We start from the raw sequence: 21,505 nt of genomic DNA on the forward strand, positions 1-21,505 counted from the left end.
GTGCGTTGTCGATCACTGCAACATTTCAAAAAGTACAGTGCAGCGGATTTAGTTTGTAGTTGGTAACAGTGAACGGAATGTAAATAGTAGTTGTGTTTTGTGTTTAAAATTAATAAAATAAAATATTATGTCAGGCCAGCCTAACAATTGGATGTTGGAGAATCATCAAGTGGATTTTCCTTTTTATCGCGATTTATTTCATTGCTATTGAGGTACATATTAGAATGGAGCAAAATATATTCTGATTTCGTAGGATATTTTATATGTCTACATTTTGTCCTAATCAAATCTTAACAGCAAATAATAAAAAAATGTATTTGCTAGTGTTATAGCTAGTTTGAATTAGCGAATTTTGATTAAATTATATCAAGTTTTGAAATTAGATTCCTGTTAATCCACAGTATCGAAAATGTAAAGGATGTGGATTTGTTTATACCGGATTTAAAAAATATAATATTTTTCACAGCATTAGATTGGTCTTCTTTTTATTAGAATTGTTAATTTCATTTCAATGAAATAATGAACAGTTTAAGTTCAGGTAGTAGCAGCAATAACAACAAATTTGGTTTTTAAATTGCTACCAATTTTTTGTGAATTGTTAATTGACTTCAATTTTATGTAGGTACTTACAAAATGTCTATTTCAATATGTGATATTTCATTACATATAAATTATGTTTGTAAAACTAAACCCCTGGGGAATATGTTTGGCTGGAGATTTTTTTATAGCTAAAGAAACATTCACACAAATGTAAAAATAAGTAAAGGAAACTAAATATTTAAAAGAACGCCACTAATAGATATCTAGTGAAAAGTAATGTTCATAAAATTATTATATTAATGACCAAAGAATCATATAGTCATGAAAACTCTTCATTAGCAGATATTTATATCTAAATTTTATAGTAAAATAAGTTTTTAATATATATTTTTAGTAATGGTAGCGAAGCATCAACTATTTCACGTTTTAGTAATGAAGCTTCGCATCGATCAATTTATTCGATACGTATCTAGCGGTACCCTAATGCTTGCCCCGTCGCCTGGCGTTTCGGTGAACAAGGATTTTTGCTGAGAGACGTTGGACGTGTATTTCATTGTCGTTTGTGCGTGTGTGAGTGTATGGTGCGTGTTTTTATGGCAATCAGTAGCATCGTAAGCATAGAGCAGCACACGGCCTGACCACAGATTTAGCCTATTTCTGCTACTACATCGCGTATTGCCGCTTACTACTGCTTATTTATTTAATTTTCGCCACAAAGTTTCCGATGTCTAGTGATGATAAATTCAAGACCACACTTTGGCGGTCGTATTAAATGTATCTAATGGAAATCTAGTGAATAAATCATAGGTAGGCAGTTTGTTTAAATCCTTTGAAACGTTAGAAATATATTTCTTTTGAACAACGAAATTGCACTTTTTTCGGAGCCGTACTGCACTGCGTAATGTGCGGCGTTTGTAGCAAATCCACGTAGCAATTTCCCGGAGTACAAGGATTGACACCAAGGCGAACATCGCTGGAATATGAGCGCGATAAAAACCTCGGCGTACAATACCAGCAACGGCCGCCGCCATTCAGCTTCATATATAACACTTCAGAAGCCACAAAAAGAGCGCATTTCTTGAACAATGTTCTACATATAGTGCGAGTGTTGTCGCCATATATACCCATGTCGCGGCGACTTGAAATAATGGATGAAGTAACTAATTATATCCGTTGTAAAAGTCTGAGGACGTGGACTTGAAAAACGACAAACAATGAAGTTTGTCCGAGGCATGCGGTCGCCGGATTGCAGACTTTACCGGCCGACCCGGTGGAATGTAGAAATTGAATTTTTATTGTCACACCATTGTTTTATAACGCACCTTTTCGAACGACTCATCGTTTTTGCTCCTTCGGTCGCCCAGCGCGGTGAGAGACTCGGACTCATAATTCACACAACCGCTATCAGGGATAATATATGTCCCGTGTTTCTAAGTGTTATTTTTAAATTTGATATCACTTTTATTCCCGTCCGTCATTGGCACATTCCTTTGGTTTGGACCGGGACAAGCGAAATGTCAGCGACTGGAATGTAATATTGATTTCGAACAAAACAAATTGACTAAAAAAGCAATGGTAATAATACCTTTCATAAAAGTCAGTAGATAAATCACACACAAGTTTTAAAAATTATTATACAGAGCCTTCTTAAATGATCACAAGCCACGTGGACCCCGAGCTTAGGCAACCAACATTGCATGATTCGAATTGTCAACTAAAAATCTATTATTAAAATTATTATCCCAATCATCAGCATGCGAAACAGAATGTTGTGTTTTAATCTTTATATTGTGCTTTTAATAATTTTTAATTTTACCGAAATTTAATTGCCCACGTGAAGGAAATAAAATTTCTGTTACTTGTAATCATTTATGAACTCTCTGCAAATGTTTTAATTCCTTCCAACATGCCACAAAAGCCTTGTCTCAACACTAAGTTTTATCGGGTAAGTGATCTCATTTTTTATAGCTATTTTATCCTCTACGTAGTCTAGCTCTTTGGTAATAGTACTATGTTGCAACATATTTTCTGTAAACATATTAATATTTTCATTCGTAATCTGACTACGGTCCTGTTAAACTCCACGCCGCACTAAGGTTACTTAAAAGGTATCTTTTTTTAGTGTAAATGAAAAATATTAAATATAATATGTAAATTATAACAACACATGATAGTTCAATGACTAACAATCTATTGAACCGTAAATAACATTCTAATTTGTTGTATCTTGGCCAATTTTCTATGCAGGGTGATTCGCAACTTATCCAAAAAAATTTGGGAATAGATGCAGCATGAGAAATGGAATCAATATCGTAAAAAATTTTTTTGTAAAATAAAAGGATTTCCGAGAAAAAAATATTGAAGTTATAGTACATTCAACCACTACACAGCTGGACAACTGTAGTCTCTAGCGTCATTCGCCACGTGGCCTTAGCGACTCCGACTGAATTCGGATTTTGCAATCGTCGTTGCGATATTTACTTGTTATCTGTGGTGTTTACAATAGGTTTTTATTAGTTAGTGTCAAAAATGGGTAGTTTGTGTCAAAAAATGGTTTGCGTGTACTCGGGAGTTGATGGATATAGTTTTAATTAATGGTGAAGCATTTGTGTTATGGTGAAACAAGACAACATTTGTGTTAGTTCGTAGAAACTGAGTACAACGGACCCAAATGTGTTTACACATTGGTGGATAAAATTTTGAACAATTGTTGTAATTAATTTTATTAATTAATAAAGGCAAAAGCAGTTGAATTTGCCGACATAAAATAGGTGCGATAAAATATATTTACATATTTCTTTCCTTGCGAAAGTTTTTGTCTGTTTTTATCACACTGCCATGCCGATCGCATTGCGCGAGGTCAGGTTTTACAGTGGACCAGTTTCCAGTGCCGTGCAGAAGTGTACTTTTAAATCATTTTTCGAACTGCCCTTTTTGATTTTTTCTTTACAAAATTGTATTTGTATGGGTCCCCTGTACATCTAGATTTTTTTTTTTTTTGGATAAGTTCTGAATCACCCTGTATAATTTCTTGACATTAAGCACGATAGATCTTTATGTTAAAGTTACATCAGTGTTAAAATTGTTTCTCACTAACCAGTGTTATATAATTAATAATGCTTAGACTACTAAACTATAAGAAATAATTGTAACATCGATGTTTTTTTTTTAAATACATCATGGTCCAAATATCTCATTGAGTCACTTTATTAATGATCAAAAATATCGTTATGAATAGTGAGTTCCAGCTATCTTGCTGGGAATATGGGAAAAGTCAGGATGACTCATGAAATCATCATCATTTGACGATATGTAGACGAGATTGGTGTACTTTGAAAACGGATATCAATTGAAAGAAATGTGCACACCACCAGCAGCTAAGTCGTGCTATAAGTTACAGCTTCCTAACAGTTACAGTTGCTTCTTGGCAGTCATCGGTTGTGATCAAACACACCCGTGCGATAAGATAAGTACCTAGTGCCGTAGTCATAACAAATTCAGTGTATATGAGGAAATCAATATTCACGTTCTTGTTGCGCCAAAAATAAGAGCGTATATCAATTGTTCTGATTTGAATTGTTTTTTTTAATGAGTTAGATTAGACAATACATGAAGTAAATCATTCATTTTTTGCAAGATTTATTAATTTTATAAATAGACACACGTAAAGTCATCCTTTTAGCAAAATCAAAATAATAATGTATCGTGTTAAATCCTATTTTATTTGTACATTCAAAGAAATCGATACGATTTTACTACCTTAGTTTGATGTTTTACTAGAACCGAAATTTAACTGCCAACATGAAGGAAATAAAATTATTATTTCATCCAAAATTGCACTGTAAACAAAATTTCACTTAATTTCACTCAATTTTACTCAATAATGTATCGATTGATGTGCACACTCGATTAAGTGAAATGTTCACTCTATTAGTACGAGTACAACTAAAATTTTATGTGAAACTATTGCAACAGAAGTGAGTGAATTTTACTCATATCCGAGTTTCTGCTAACTATCAAGTGAGTGACTTTTGACTCTATTCTGAGCATGCAAAACCAATTAAGAGTTGACTTTTTCTCTAAATTTAACTATTATTGATTAGTTTTTTACTCACACTTGGTTTATATTCTCTTTAAATTTTAATTTAAATATCATTGTTTTTAATTATTGTAATTAAACCACTGCATTTAAACGCACTTTTCATTAAAATAATCGGATAAACAGACACTTGTCTAGCGCTACACGCCATACACCACGCCAATGGGAACAGACAACGCACGACAACCATAGAATGAGAATTTATTTAACGGGTACCTATATTTGAGTGAAAATACAAATGAGTAAAGTGATCGAAATGATCAATATTGAGTGAAAATGGACTCAATCATTTCACTCAATGGATTCACCTTTATTGCTTCCACTCACGAAAAGAGTAAATTTTTAAATGTATGTCTACTCATTTTACAAAAATATTGACTTGTTGCAGCTTTAGAAAAGATGTTAAAGAACGTCGTTTTTAAAATTATGTCAGAAGAGATACGTATTTGTGTAAATGTCGTAGTAACATTGAAAGTAACTAATTGTAAAGGTTAAAGGTTATGCTAACTACATAAGCGTGTACTTAGGTATGTCTGACTTTGATAATAAATTATGATTAGTGTTACTAGCTTTGCAACCTTAAATTCATGCTGGGGATTAACTAATAAGTTTCAAGAAAATAGTTTCTGTTTTTTTTCTAAAACCTGCCCAAGCGAAATCACTTGGTTTTCTCACGTGACGACAATGTAAGAGATTATTCAAATAAATTTATCTTACAAGTAACAACGCGGCCAATCGTATAGTGGTTGCGATACGAGTAAGTCATCAGTCGTGAAACGGAATGCAACTATCACGAACACAATTTATAATTGTTATTGATTCTTCGTCTGTGTGGATAATGGCCCGATTAGATCTTCGTATGATTTATAGCCTCGCCCAATCAGTTTCGAGCATCTCGACGACCAGCGACTAATTACAGGCTATATTGCGATTCCGTCATCAATTATGAATTATGGCAAATTACACTGCAGCGGCACCGAGCCCAATTACTTAAACTTTATCAGGACGCGGTAACTGATTATCGCCTTGTAGCCAGGAGCGGACATTATACCGAGTACCATCTATTAAGCGAAATTTAATTAAAACGCAAGGTATAAATTTCATTGGAGGCAGTTGCGTATTGATTTAGGGTTTTAGTACATATTTAATACAAGTACAGGTATATTTAATGGAAACATCATTAAGGCCGTATATTTTCGAACGAAAACCCAATATATTTCAAACTACTCACCGCGAATTATATGAAGAAGAAAATGAAACAAATATTCATGTGTCTGATACAGAGTAAATCGGGAATTTATTTTTAAAATTTATTTATCGGAAAATTATAATGGAAAACAAATATTGTTCTGTGCAATCATTCAAATAAGTCTAAGGCTTAGTTTTTTTTTAATATGATCTGTGAGATGTATAAATGCGAGAGAGATGCGCACTATACAGAAAAAGTCGGACGATCGAGCGGTAGGGCAATCGGGAAAGAAAGCGAAAATTGTATACCAGCTCCAGAACTTTTTGCGAGAAAGTATAACGTATGACTCATTGGTCAGATGAAATAAGCTGACCTGTATTTTCCTGTACTTTAAATTTAAATTAGATATTTATTACCTAAATACTATTTTTTAGACGATTCATGTTGGACAACATAATAAAGTGATGAACCAATCAAATCGCATGTAGTGGTAATAGAGGTAATACTAGTAATAGAGGTTATTTCCAACTGTGAAGAAATATATGGGATGTTCCATAGAAAAGACAGTAGTAGATTTATTTTGACCTCGATACAATGTTAGTTTGATTGATCAGAAGCATAATTCTGCCTCTAAAAAAATGTATACGCCCTTTACAGGCATTTTTTAACTCCGACAAATAACAGCCATAGATGCTGGGTGCAAGCTAATGAAACACACTGTATATACCTGTAACTTTAAAATACGCTAAAGATTCAACAATTATGTAAGAGTGGTAAGTACTCGTAGTATAGTCCATTTCATCATTTCATTTAAATCGCAATTTTGGCCAACTTGCCTGAATTTTTTATATAAGTTAGTTTTAGGTATACAATAACAATAAGTGAGAGTTATGACAGAGTGACAGAAAAAAGATAAAATAAAGGGATTTTTTAAGATAACTCAATAGGGGTAAGAGCTAGAAAAAAAAATTGTTATAAAAATTGTTGAGCATAAAATTCTACATAAAAATGGTCTATTAACTTTTTCTTGTACTATTAAAATTAACAAACTTAGGGAGACTAGAAGTTAGGGGATGATTTCAGAAATTTAAAAAAATCATAAGCGGAAAAATTCATGTATTTTATAATTTTTTGAGAGAAATAGATATATCTTTTAATTTTTAATAAAGAAGTTATAACAATTTCACAAAGCGAACGTGATTTTTTATCTTTGTCGTAAAAAAAAATTTCGAAAGCAACTTTTCACTATTTTAAATAATCAATCGAATGGCATAGAAAAAAGGTGTTTTAGTGTTAAATCATAAAAATTAACGATTAAAAAATTGAAATTGTTAATAAATTTTTTATTAAAAATAAAAATATATCTATTTCTCTGCATTTTTTAAAGTAGATTGAAAAAAAAAATTATAAAATTCATTCATTTTTCTGCCTATGATTTTTTTAATAACTGAAATCATGCATTCACTTCAAGCCACCCTAACTCTGCTAATTTTAATAGTACAAGAAAAAGCCAATAGACCATTTTTATGTAGAATTTTATGATCCACCACTGTTATAAGATTTTTTTTCTAGCTCTTGCCCCTTTTGAGTTATCTTGAAAAACCCCTTTATTTTATCTTTTTATTCACCCCTGCTCGGGGGTTGAAAGAAAATTACTGTCACTTATTATTATTACATATCTCAAACTAACTTATATAAAAAATTCAGGAAAATTGACCAAAATTGCGATTTAAAGGCCAATTTAATTGAACTAAGTAGAAGTCAAGATCACGACTATCTGTTTATTCTTGTTTTTTATTATTATTTTTTTGTTTTTAATCAGTAATACTGAGAAATCAAAGCAATGTGATTTATGTAGATTTTCTAAACTTTTCGTTTGCTAAGGAAGTTATTTATTTAACGAAATTTGAAAACAGAAAAATTATTTTCATAAAAAAAAACAGAATGTAAAATGAAGTGCTGGTCCATTATTTAACTCTCTACTTCACAAATTAATATCTATTCTATAAATATGTTCACGAGAATGGGTTTTGAGATTCAAGGTGTTAATAAAACATTTTTAAAATTTTATTTTAAGTTGCAAAAGAAGCATTATGCAGTAAAAACACATATGTATTTGAAAAATATTTAGTGATTTATCATTATAGGTACCTAATAGTGAAATTCGAAAATCTGCAAAGCGAGAATTGCTGACTAACTTCGTATTAAAAAAATTATAATATGTGCATAGGTATCTATCTAAATCTAAAGCAACATATTACATTTGATCCCTTCAATGGTTTTCTTGCAATTTGCAATTTATAGAAAACACTTTTTTTATATGTACCTCTTCGAAAACCAAGGATATATAAATCCACTGCGAAAATTCTATTAGTAAAAATGTTATTGAAAAACAAATCTTTTTTTTTCTAGAATTATTATCTACTGATTTGCCACAATAATTAAAAAAAAACATTTTTGGAGCCGCTGACTTCAAAGATAGCTCAACTAACTCTGTTTATAAATGTGCAATTAATTCACAGTTTTCAGCAGCATTTCCATGTGTTAACACCATATCCATTTATTTTTAGTTGGTATATTAATAGGCCATATACAGACAAACCGTCTGTTCACAAAAAGAAAACGTATTTAAAATTAAAAATTCAGAAAAATGAATAACTTCAGTTAAACATCTGTCACTGGTAATTTTGTTTAAAATTTAAACAAAAACAGGTAATGAAAAGTAGAATAGAACTGATGATAACCGAACTACAAAATAAATCCGGATGCGCGCTATCTATGGCCACGACTGTTTTTATGTAGGGGACGTATCCAGGGGTTCTCAATAAGTTTACTAATTTTAATTGTTATAAATTTTAAGCACAGTTTCGCTATTTCAACGATTCTGATTAATGAAAATGTTTATTAATAACACATTACTTGCTTACCATAAAAAATCCTAAGTCTATAAACACCCAATATTTATACATGCATGTTACACTGATTGAATGATCATCAAATGTAAATATCAAGCGTAGGAAATAATATTAAACCGGTACTTGCTCTTAAATATAATAAAAGTTATTAAAAAAAAAAACAAAACTTAATCCCACTGAGTCGGCCATTTTATGTTTTGGGTTAATCTTGGGTATCGAGCCGGAATGAGTCGCCACAAAAACTAAATTAAATGCGGAAACAACCACATAATGGACAATAAAAGGTCCCTCCTATGGTCCTGATATAAAATAAAGACACCCGGTTGGCCGTTAATCGTAAACTCCATTCTTTGTCTCATTTTATCGTCTGGATGATAGCATTATCCGTGAGCTGGTAATCAGTGGTAATCAGCAAAGTGGTAATAAGTGGCCAAGAGTAATTACGTCCAACCATCGGCCACCCAAGACCTGCTGCGTTCTACCGGACTTATTAAACAATCATTTACACCGCGCGTTTACGTTTACTGCGCCGTTAAAGTATTATTGGATGTTTTATTTAATATCTGAAACAATGAACCATGCGCCGTAACTCCATTGTTAGTGTGGTTTTATTCGACGAGAACAGCGGTTGGTGTTTTTTCCGGGCAATAGAGGATATTCGTCCGATCTGGCCTTAATTAACTTAATTATGTTCTTAACAATGTAATCTTTAATAAACAGATGTTGATTGGCAAAAGAAACTGTGCAATTAAACGGGGTTATTTTTAATTTAATTAGAGTTGGCGCAATTTCAATGCCGCAAGAAGTGCATTTATACTTAATTGAAATAATTAGGTAATTAAAAGGCGATGATTAAGTCCGCTTTAATTCGGTAATAAATCAGAATAAAAATTGCCCCGCGCTCTGTATAGGCCAGGAAAACAAGCTGGGAAATGACCATTTTGCGACTTTTTGTTTCGGCAAGCTGAATTTATCACTATAGATGCTAAATATTATGTACAATAACATATTAGTTTCCACAGTCAAAAAAAGCAATCATCTCCATACTCATTATTCAATCAGTTTAACTGGAAGGTGCTTAATACACCTTATGCATCTATGAAATAAAGGTTATAATGAATTACTTATACATTATTAGGTGTTATAGACTTTATATTCCAGTTGTATAGTAGGGAAGATTTGTTGTATAAAGACCAGTATCCGAATTTGTATATAACAATTGTATTAACAGAATTATTCGTTCTTATACTGAATATGTTTCCGTTTTTAACGTGTAAAACGCATCTTATAATGGTTAAGTGATCGTCACCTCTCGGTGCATAATCGGTTATGATCGTTGTTAAGTTATATTCATAGTCTTGTAATAATAATCATATGTCAGACCCGAGAGCGAAGTGCGCCGACTCAATAAGAAACCTGGCTATTCCAGCCGCTGATTTAGGGTTCGCCGCACGAGCTCATCCCTTCTAAGATTTCAGTAGCATGCTATGCATGAAGCAGAACGGTACTCAACTATCTTATACAGTCCACTTTTATTGTCCATACATGTTCAATCATTGTCAAAATAAACACACAAAACCACAACGTCTTTATTATCTTTACTCAAGAAGAGAAAATACAACAATCGTAAAATTTCCGACAGTCCGCTGTGCATCGACTTACACACGTCTAGTTTGATGAAAATGGACAGTATATGCACATGTTTTGTGGGATACATGATCATATCGCGTTGTGTGAAATGGAAAATTATTATGTAAGTATCTAACTGTTTTATGGCTTGTAATTGTTTTGTTTTTTCAAATGTAAATCTTGTCTAAATCTTAAAAATTATTATTTTGTAGGTCCTATTAGAAATCGCTGATGTTAAGTTTTACATAAGATGGAGGAACAGAAGGTTAACGGTGACAAAGAAGAGCATGGGTATAAAGTCAATCAACCAGAGGAAATAAAATTATATGGAAAGAAGCTCAACCTTTCTGGGGATGCTTCATTCTTAAGGTGGAAGAGTTATAGTGCAAATTCTCATGTAATACAAGAAAATACGGGTGCATCGTTGCTAAGAAAATAAACTGGACAGTTTTGGGAGCGATTTGTCATCATTTTTAATGCTTAAAAGTATGTTTTATGTTTGTTTACATTAGAACCTTAGCTTGTAATTACAGTTATCCAATAAAATTTCTGAAAACTTAATGACATATGTTTTTAACTCATACAGAGTATACAACAGTTTAATACATTTATTATTATAAAACTTATAACCAGTACTAGATGTTCTAATAACGATATGGAACACTTTAATAGTTATTGCTATTATTTCGTAAAGGTTATAAAAAACGTTGTGTACTAGTTATACAATAATTTAATAAAGAAAAAGGTTTATAGTCACTGTACAACTGTGCTAGCAATACGCGTTTTATATCCAATATTCACCTGTTTAACTGTCACATATAGTATACAATGGTCTTATAATGGTATATAGAATTCTAATAAAGAATAAAACGCATTTCTTTCAGTGTGGTTAGGGCCTACCAACATAAGTCGTTCCTGGGCGCAAATGCGGCCTGCCTAATAATAATATGCCGGCTCCTCTCCCGCACAAGTCCCCGACATATGGGCAAATTCTCGTAGTTAGAATGAGGAGTAGAGATATTATTATTATTATAGTGGGTCGCTGGATTTTAGGCGAGCCGTGGCGCGGCGGAAGGGTGGGGGAAGCGAACGACAGCGATTCTCAAGAAAATTACGATAATATTCATAGTCCTGCCGTTAAATAAGGGAAATTCGTTTGAAAATATATATTTGACAGTCTGTAACTCCGTTGTTTTTCGACGAATCTTGACAATTTTTTTTTAACTTAATCACGCTTGTACGCCGTATTTTGCAACTAAGGTTAAAAAATAAAAAATATTTCCAGGTTGCAAATTAGAAATTAAAAAAAAGACAGATTTCAATATATTATTATGAAATCTACCACGAAAAAAATTAGTGCGATTGTGGAAGATCCTCGGGATCGTCCAGACTAATAATAAGTTAATTCGTTTATAAGGCCATAACTTGTAAACTATTCAACTTACCGATTGCAGTTATTAGACAGTGATAAGGAATGAGAGGATACGATGCCAAAACGTTCTGATAATAATAACGTAGTTTATAAATGTTTAATTCAAAAGTCATAAATAAACTTCTTCTGTTTATAACTTTTGATCTAATCGATATTTTTTGACGCTAGTTTTGTAGGTCTTTTGAAGAAGAAAAAGAACTTTACTGTTTTATTTGTGGAAAAAAGTTATAAGCGAAAAACGTAAATTATTTTTTACTATTTTTTATTATTTACGTAAAAATTATACAATTAACCATCCTATAAACAATCTTCCCCCCATTTTTATGACTGTAGTAACTAATATGATTGTTATTGTACATAATATTTAGCATCTATAGTGATAAATTCAGTTTGCCGAAACAAAAAGTCGCGTCCAACTCTATATTTCCTGGACTATGTAAACTATTTCATATTTTACGACCATTGTGCTTATGTGTTCGTTGCGACCTTAATAATTATGACACGTTATCGAGCACAAACAAAAGATAAAGTTCCAACGGCCATCTTTATAAGTTCATACACTCGGCAAGATAGAGGGAAATAAATCCCAGCGTTGGAAAATATTTAATTATGTTAAAATCACAGACGGGCACGTCGCGATATCCACGTCGGTCTAGTACAAAGGACTCGGAACAAAAAAAAAAACAAATCAATATTCCGTCTGCGGGCACCAGAAAAGCCTCTAAAGTGGACAGGACATAATCCATTAAGTACCATACAAGTATAAAAGCCAAACACTACAAGTTTAAACAAACTGAAGTGAAATATGAGCGCGATACTCACCAAGGGCGAATAAAAGGCCGAACTTTCGACGCCTATGCTGGGGTATGGATTTTGGTCGGTCGAGGGGTAGGGGGTTCCGTACACGCCAACGCTGGCATTCCGGTATTGCAGGGCTGCCAACCTGGCGGAGTCGTACTGGCAGGAACAGACACTCTGACCCGTTACGGGGTCGGTGACGAGGGGCCGGCCCGACTCGCAGCACTGCGTTGGGCCGGTGCTCGAGGTGCCCCCCGGAGACAGGGCGCCAGGGCCTCCAGCGGAGCCTCCGGGGCTCAGCGAGCCTCCGCCCGACACCGGCGACGAACCGGAGTTCGTGGTTGGCTGGCCGGACACTAGAAGCTGCAACAAATAACGAAATTACAAATACAAAATACACAAAAAAAATTAAAATAGCATACACTTTTTATGTCCGTAACTAAATAGTTATTTATACCATAAAGGAGGTAAGTATTTACCAGTCGAAGGCGATTTTACGCCCGAGCGGAGCGAGGGCTGGCAATAGAGTCCGAGACTGGTAAATTATACTTAACTGCTGCGTGGTGTATAACATTGTATCTGCTCCCACAATTCTTTATGGTTCATGAAATAAAGATAAGGTTTTATTTTTTTACATTTCTTAATCAATTCATTCTGACATTATTCGAAATCTTGCAAAGTCGCCTTGGTTGTTTGAATTTTGTCGTTTCTAAGGTGTTTATGAACAAAGCTACATAAAAGTTTACAATTTTGATTGTTTTGAATTATTATTTCTAAATGAGTGATTTTCAAATAGAAAGTGTAGTGCCTGCGAATTTTTGTTGCCCGAGAAGTCGAAAGTGTGCTACGAACGAGCATGTAGAAATTTCAAAGAATGGTGCCAGAACAAAAATACTTGTGTTTCTGAAATGTCACTGCTAGCATATTTGATGGAGAAGTCAAGAACTTTAAGTGGAACTTTTTGTGGAGTGAATACTTAATGATTAAGTCAACTATTTTCATAGAGGAGAACGTGGATATATCAAAATACCCCAACTGAGAGCATTTTTCAAACGTAAGAATGACGGCTATATACCTAAAAAGTCAAACATTTTTACAAGAGAACAAGTCAACGATTTTCTCGTTTAGGCACCCAATAGCAGATTGCTAATGAAGTGACGGTATTGCAGGAGCATGCCGTTCTGATGAGTTATGTACACTTACTTTGGACAACGTCAATTTAATAAATTTCGACGACATTATTGTAGTTACTATTCCAGATTCTAAAAATGGTATGTCACGTACTTTACAATTACTTCTAGTCTGGGTTCTGTTTCTCGCCTAGAAATTCTCAAGAAATATATCAAAATTAGATTGAAAATTAAAACTGAAATTTCACGCTTCTTTATGCGCTATCAACCAGGTAGATGTTACAACCAATCAGTCGGCAAGAATACCCTTCTATGATTCCTAATAAGATTGCACAGTTTCTGAAATAGAACATCCTGAAACATATACAGGCCATTCATTCCGAAGAACATCGGCAACGTTACTGGCTACAGGAGTTGATGTGTTAGCAAGAGACATGGGGGATGGAAATCAGTCTCAACTGCAGAAAGTGATGATGCTGACAGTTTAAGTAACAAAAATGAAATAGCCAACATGATTCTTTACAGTGACACTTCAACTCCAGGTTCTATTAGTACGTCGCATTGTGTTGTTTTAATGGATCAATCAGATAATATTGAGCCTCCGGTGACCGAAATGGAACGGTCAAAGAATTTTGAGAAAAATGTGACAATTACTAAACGCGAGGGGAATCATTATCCAGGTTTTATAAATGTTGTTGTTTTTATAAATGCAATAACTGTACAATTACTATAAATATTCATTCATAATAATTAATAAAATATAATCATCAAATGGTAAGCTAGGTACCTCACGTACCTCCTGTTGTCCACAATAACTTCCACTTCTACGGTAAAATCCACTTACCTCCTTAAAAACAATGTACATACATGGAAGAAAAAACAATTGTGTATGGTTTTGGCAATAATATCCCTGGAAACAAAGATCAATTGCTTATTTGAAATAATGCTTAATAATCCTTTTATTTGCTTGTTTCATTTCATTCATTGTTAAATATGTTTACTTCACTCAAGGTCTTTTAATATTTTATAGGCTTCTGAAATACTCGAAATCGTAGTTACAAATTTCTCTTCTTCAACCTCAATTTGGATTTGAACATAGACTTCATCAATACAATCAATAATAGAGACATCTGAATTTACAATAATTAAATCACCATCAATGATGTTCTTAAACCTAATTGGTGACATGGTATATCATCGTCTATATCGCATTCACTTATCATACAGACTAAGCACATTTTAGGTAACAGATTTTTTTACCGTTACAGGTAACAATTTTTTTCAAACTGTTGAAATCGATATGCCGTAATGCTCTTTTCTGCTATTTGTAGTATCTCTTCCGTGTCCATTACTGCCAAAAGTTTTTTAACAAGATACCTCTATAAACGACATTTAAAGTTATGAATGATGTTCTGGTCTAGTATCCGAAGAAAAGAGAATTAGTTTCACCTTTTTTAATTATACACTGAGCTCGTAAAGTTTGGAATTTAATTTCGCTTTATTGATAATTTACGCATTTTAGGACTCGAGTGAATTTGGTCAATCAAAAAGTTAACCCTTGTATGTATTTGCATATTCTGTCATTTGACACAATTTTACGAAAAATGAGATTTTCGCGAAAAACTACACCACTGGATTTACCAAACTTTTGTCTCTGAATTTCTTTTCCCTTGATTAGAGCTAATCTGGGAATAAAAAAATTTAAAGTTTTATACGATTATGGTCTCAGAATAATAATGTGCTGTTTCCTCTTCCGCACATATCTGTCATATTTGCAGTAGCGACTGGTGTAATTTGAAGTGGTCATATTTTGATAACAGAGCATGAGATTAATACCATATTTTAGGGGATAATTTATATGCTCACGTAGAAAACTTTCATGTCTAATAAAATTTGAGAAATTAATTAAAATAAGGGTTGTTGATCCTGAGATATCGAAGAAAGTTTTTCATATATGGACAATTCTTTATTCATAAAATGGTAGACATTTTTATGTACTTTTTACAAAATTAAATTTTAGTGGTAGTTGTACTTAAATTTTAATTTGATACTAACTGTTTATTATTCAAAATTCATAATTTGCCACGTCTTTTTTAACATATCGGAAAAAATTCTCGTAGGTATTGCTAATAACATAGTACCTATATAAATTTTGGGTAATGTTAAGTAAAAAAAATAAGTGAAAATGTACAGCAATCCTGAATAATGTAGTTATTTTTGTTCGTGTATGTAACAATGCAAATGAATAAATAGGCACGTATAACACTTATTTTTTTTAAATGACTATATGCCACCTACATAGAAGGGTATCTTCAAGCAAACAACGATATTTTTTTGAACGACCCCTTTCCGATATCGATTTTAAATTTAAATTAGTGCCCTCTACTATTTTTATTTATTAAAATGGCAACAATTTCAAACATAGAAATATTTTTCGCTTTAGTAGCGTGCCATAAATTTTGAGATAATTTAATCGCTATACCTAATTCATATTTACGCCACTGAGTTGAGTTATTTACTCTTAAAGATTCAATTCAATATCTCCATTTTTTTAGAAGATATTTGGAGATAATTCTGTTCCAAAAATGAAAACTTTGAATTAAAATCGTAAAGTTATATCGCCACTATAATTTGGTCTGTATCTATCCATACCAATATCAGAAAATTCCCAAAGAAAAAACACACTAATTCGTTGGCTCTGTATACACCCATACTAATTAGTTTCACCGGCAATTAAACCAGTCAGACAACTCATTAGGCTATTAAAAATTGACCATTTATAAAGTTAATGTATTTATTGAACATCCTATGATATACAAGAAGATTTAAAGTATGTTTAATGTGTTCATAAGTGTATAATTTTATTTGAGATTCCAGCATAATTAGCCGAATATATCCCCAAGATTAATCATTCATCATATTTAATTTAATTAGTAAACTCATTTTTGGATAACCCGTATGTAAAGATTAATATAAAAAGATTCAGTAATGACAAATATATTACAACTAATTTAAAATAAATTTTTATATAGGTACCTATCTGTATAGCGAATACATTGGTTAAAAAAAACAAAATATAGTAGGATTTAATTTTTGACAGTTCATGCTTTGTATTATCCACTTCATCAGATCAGAAATGAAATGTTTAGTATTTAAATTTTTTTATCAATATCAGTTTTATATTAAAAATATTTTTAAACAGGGTCCTTACAAACAGAGAAATCGCCAAGTATTTCAGAGAATCATCAGTTTTACTTTCAGCTTTCATTATGGAAACGTGAGTATTTATTGTGAACATTATTAGTGAAATCATTTCTTTTACTAGCGTTTTAACATATTAAAAAGGCTCATCAATAAAGTATCAGTAAATTAATGAACACATCCAAGCGCTGATGAAAATTGCCAGTTAGCTCCACATCTTTATGTACAGCAGTCTCTAAGCAAGCAATTGTAAACAGAAGTAGAGGTATCGGTGGACTCAGCGGTCCCAAAAAAGAAGTTATCGTATCAGTGTGGTAAGTCTGTAGGTTTAAAAATATATATATGTATATTCTATTGCCGCGAAGTTAGCGCTTCCAAAAATGGTTCTTCATGTCTTGTTGGTAAGTCAGTAAGTATATATATATTATTATTATTTAAAAAAATTATATATTCTATTTGTAAAAAAATCTACCAATTGAGTTTTCGCATCTTCTTCAAGTTTGCAGACATGTATGGTACATATTCTAGTTCATATATCTACTCAAACTATAAATTAGATACAACTAAAATAATCTTGAAATGATCAGAAATGTGGGTATTGGCTTTGTGAGCATGTCAAAAATTCTAATTGGTTGAAGATATTCATAGGCTTGCTAATTTTCTATATTTTAATAATGACTAAACATACACGAGGCAGAAAGTTATGGGTTTATCAGCCAATTATCAACCATAATAATAATATAATTCAAAATCACTCCATTAAGTATACATTCTGACGCCTCTTCCAGTGTTTGTTCAGAAAACAAATTCAGAAGAGGGTGTACATCAATATCCCATTTGAGCAAGATACTCCATCACTTTATGTCACATTACATATAATGAATGATAAAATCTATAGTTGTAACATCTGTTCGTTGGATTTTCGACAAATAAAATTTACCCGTCGTGTTATAATAGCACTCCACCAGTACAAAAATCATTTATCGATCACCGACGTAAATATATTTTCCCTGTTTATTAAAATTTTCGATCCCATACCAGATTGCAATTTTTGCCGTCGAATTAATTTCCATAATTATTCGAAAGGATTCTTAATTATTGTCATTGGCTTGCAGCAGTCGATTTATTATTTGATGTGGCTGTAAATAACGAATTTATGACTACTTTAATACCTATATTTCAAATAAATTATTACGATGCATCTCACAAAGCTCAGGACCGTAGGTTTACTAAAAGCTTGTACGGGGCATGGAAAGATAATTATTACTTATTTATACAAAATATAAATTACTGGATATGTATGGCTGTCCAGGTTTTTTAATACAGACAAATTATGTAGAGATTTTATTGAACAAATCTTTAATGGCTTATGATAACACGGTATATGCAAGTTATGGGAAATGTTAAGGACGTAATTATCTAAATGGCTGAGATACGGACGTGTTTAAATGTAGGAAAAGTTCGAACGTCGGACGATCACTTTTAAAAAGCTGATATTTCATTGTAGTAACTAACCAGCCACAACTTGCAGTTTACCGATTAAATCAAATACACAAAAAAGAAATCCAAGAGCAATAAAAAAGAAGTGCGTGAATTTTAAATTTCTTATATCTCGTTATATGTGAATACCTGTGCAAAATGCAGGCTACAATTTCTCTACGCGTTCGAGATTTTGGCAAAGAAAATTGGACTAAATTGCTGGCAAAATTAAATGACAAAAATCGAAATGAAAATTTTACGAAGTTTGCAATTGCTTTCAAAGTCTTTTGTGTCATCAAGTTGGATTAAAACAACTTATAATAAAATGTCGATATATTTTTTAATCGACTTGGCCACTTAGAACATTCTATAGGACTTAATCAGACACAGTGAAAACTGGTGCGTTTATCAGTAAACAAAATGTTCTCCTTTATTTTAGTTTTTTGTATCTATGAGGTAGTTGTAATTAAACACTGATCTAAATGCTTATCGACGCGATATAATTTTAATAAAATAGCACTGTCTGGATTTTTATCTTTTCCCTTTTTGTACACAAAATGCCTACTAAACTGATATCAAATTTTATGTCATTATTTTCATTAATAAAGTTAGCTCTATTGGAACAAAGCACTTCTCTTACGTACTTTTTTGGTAATCCCTAATTCATATTTTAATAAAAGTAATTTCGGAACAAAATCGATAGGTGAATAATTAAAAATAAAAACGCCGTTTGCCGCAACACTGCGTCGGCAGGCACAGAAAGACCAGATTGATGGATATTATTGGCAGGATCAGAAGTGCTGGGCAAATGTTTGCGGCCCTCGGTGTGTTTATTCAACTCTTATACGCACGTGAGCTCAATACCAATCGCTAATTACTATACCGACTGCCGCGATGATTCTACGAATCCAATTCTACTATTTAGCGCTAACATGGTTGCGCTGTATTAGGAGAAGCTCCTAGCGAACGCGGGGAATGTCTGCTTCTGTCGTACATACTTTTCCGTTAATTGTCTGGCTTATATAAAAGAGGATGAACATATTTTTATCGCTATCTCGGAATTTTATCCGTTTGAAATACGAAAGCCCTACGACTAGCTATTTATTTAAAAGGTTCCATTTCTGTGTCAAAAATTTTGGTTGACTATAACATTGCAATAACCACGGTTTCTTTAAACTATATTTGTAATAGATACTGATCGACCAAAGGACCTAATTCTAAAGGAAATAAATATCTAGATATTTCTTAGCGTTAAGATAAATACAAATTTATTTCTTCGTATCGTTCTCAAAATTTTCTTATAGTTTAGAGGTCAAATAACATAGAGAGAATACTAATTTGCTCTAAATTCCCATTGCTAAAGGGGATACAAATCTTACAACTCATTTGGTGAAATAAGACATCACATTTTTCAAATTTTTGTCCAATTCAAATTTTGTCAGAGCAATGATGATTATCTGGAGTTTAGTCAAGTGTCAATTCTTTGTATTATTCAAATAAAAAAACACTTCTGGCGAGTCTTCATAAATAACTTAATTATGATTAATTGCAATTATTTTATATACAATTAATTGCTACGTATGCAAGTGAACCGTGTTGGCCGGATATAATATCGGATTATCTTAAGCACATTGAGGAAGCACGGTCTAATAAATATAATTTAAATTAATTTAATGCCGCAATTGCGCACCTAGTTATGTTTATTGATTTTATGTGACGCGAGTGAAATGTATTCCCGTCACAATGTTTATTGTTAGTGATAATTGCCGGAGTAATCAATTGTACAGCGATGTGACTAGTTAGCGACGGGTGTGCCAAGTCGAGTGTGCCCTGAAGTCCCTGAAGAAGGCATTGTCGAGTACCCAAGTCAAAGTCTGGCATTTATTACAATTCAGTTGATTTTTTATCTTCGTTTATAATTCGTGAAATGGGAAAATACTGATTACTGGCTAGAGATTTGTGCAAGCGTATCATTGAATCTATATTTAGTGATGAAGTTGCCACTCATTGAATAATTAGTTCAAGTGGTAGCGGATCTTTTTTTCTTCTTCTAATGTTACCGATGCTTGTGAGGGTATGGGAGCATTTAGAGATAATGGCCACTTAATTCATATTTTACACGTCAAATTTGAAGTTGCTTGCAAATTAAATACCTGAGAGGCCGTCGGATAAGAGTAGCCGAATTGAGCATAGGCAGCCATGGTGCGGTTATGTCCAAACAGTCCGAAAACAGAAACGATAATGAACACAAGTCACTCACAGCACAAGTTTAATCCATTCATAAGCACAACACGAACTTCATGTCTTCGGGAGAGATGAAAACAATCCTCGTCGCAACATCAACATAAACAATAAACACTAAGCGAGTTGTGCACCGAGGCGATCTGATAGCGACTGGGCCAGAGAGCCAGTCGTGAATGCGACGGAAACGAATCGCCCCCTTCACCCGTACTTCTGGGCGTTTCTGAACGTTACAACCACTAACTACACGGAAAAGCCGGAGCCTGAGCCCAAACAAAGAGAAGAATTGGTGCCCCACCACTTCCAGGACCTCCTTTAGGCGTTCTGGGCCTCCCAAATGTGTAAAGTGAGGGGAAACACGCGTGACTATCTTGTTTATGGGGCTCCACAGATCCGGACAAATCCCACTTCAATGCAACAAAAACGCTAACTGAATTTATTGGATACAAGGTGTTTGTCGGAATGAATCGCTCACATCATTTGTATTCTGATTCGGACGAATGATGCTCCGCTTTTTACATGGAAACCCACTTTGCACCTCGTGCCGTTTGGCTCTTATTGTCACACGTGTCCTTACAGCGCTCAAGATACGGAGGGCATATACTTTAGATATGTTTATTAAATGGACAAGGCATAAACTCGGGCCGATTTGATAAAGCGCGATCCTGGACCTGCCCTTTTTCCACTCCGATCGGTCGATCTTTAGTGGAGTTTCACTGCCTGGCCCATTCAGACCCCGAATATTTTATTCATAATTAAATTCATCTTCTTTTGCAGAAAACTGAATAAACACAATCATGGTTCAAAAGTGATTAGCTCCATTAATATTTTGGAGTAAGAAAAGTGTACACT

General features: G+C 33.1%; 1 protein-coding gene across 1 annotated transcript in view; it reads right to left on the reverse strand.

Moving 5' to 3' along the window:
- The window catches only part of LOC108905124 (homeobox protein araucan), a 72,359-nt gene extending 51,550 nt beyond the window's left edge, over positions 1 to 20,809 (reverse strand). Inside the window, exons 1-2 of the mRNA XM_018707897.2 lie at positions 20,566 to 20,809; positions 12,627 to 12,965 (exon numbers count right to left, since the gene is read on the reverse strand). Of these exons, the coding sequence (XP_018563413.1) occupies positions 12,627 to 12,965; positions 20,566 to 20,613 (387 nt within the window). The 5' untranslated portion in view covers positions 20,614 to 20,809. The remainder of the gene's footprint in view (positions 1 to 12,626; positions 12,966 to 20,565) is intronic.
- Between the last annotated feature and the right edge of the window lie 696 nt (positions 20,810 to 21,505).

The sequence above is a fragment of the Anoplophora glabripennis genome, unplaced genomic scaffold (assembly GCF_000390285.2).
Source record: "Anoplophora glabripennis isolate ALB-LARVAE unplaced genomic scaffold, Agla_2.0 scaffold176, whole genome shotgun sequence".
Lineage (NCBI taxonomy): Eukaryota > Metazoa > Arthropoda > Insecta > Coleoptera > Cerambycidae > Anoplophora > Anoplophora glabripennis.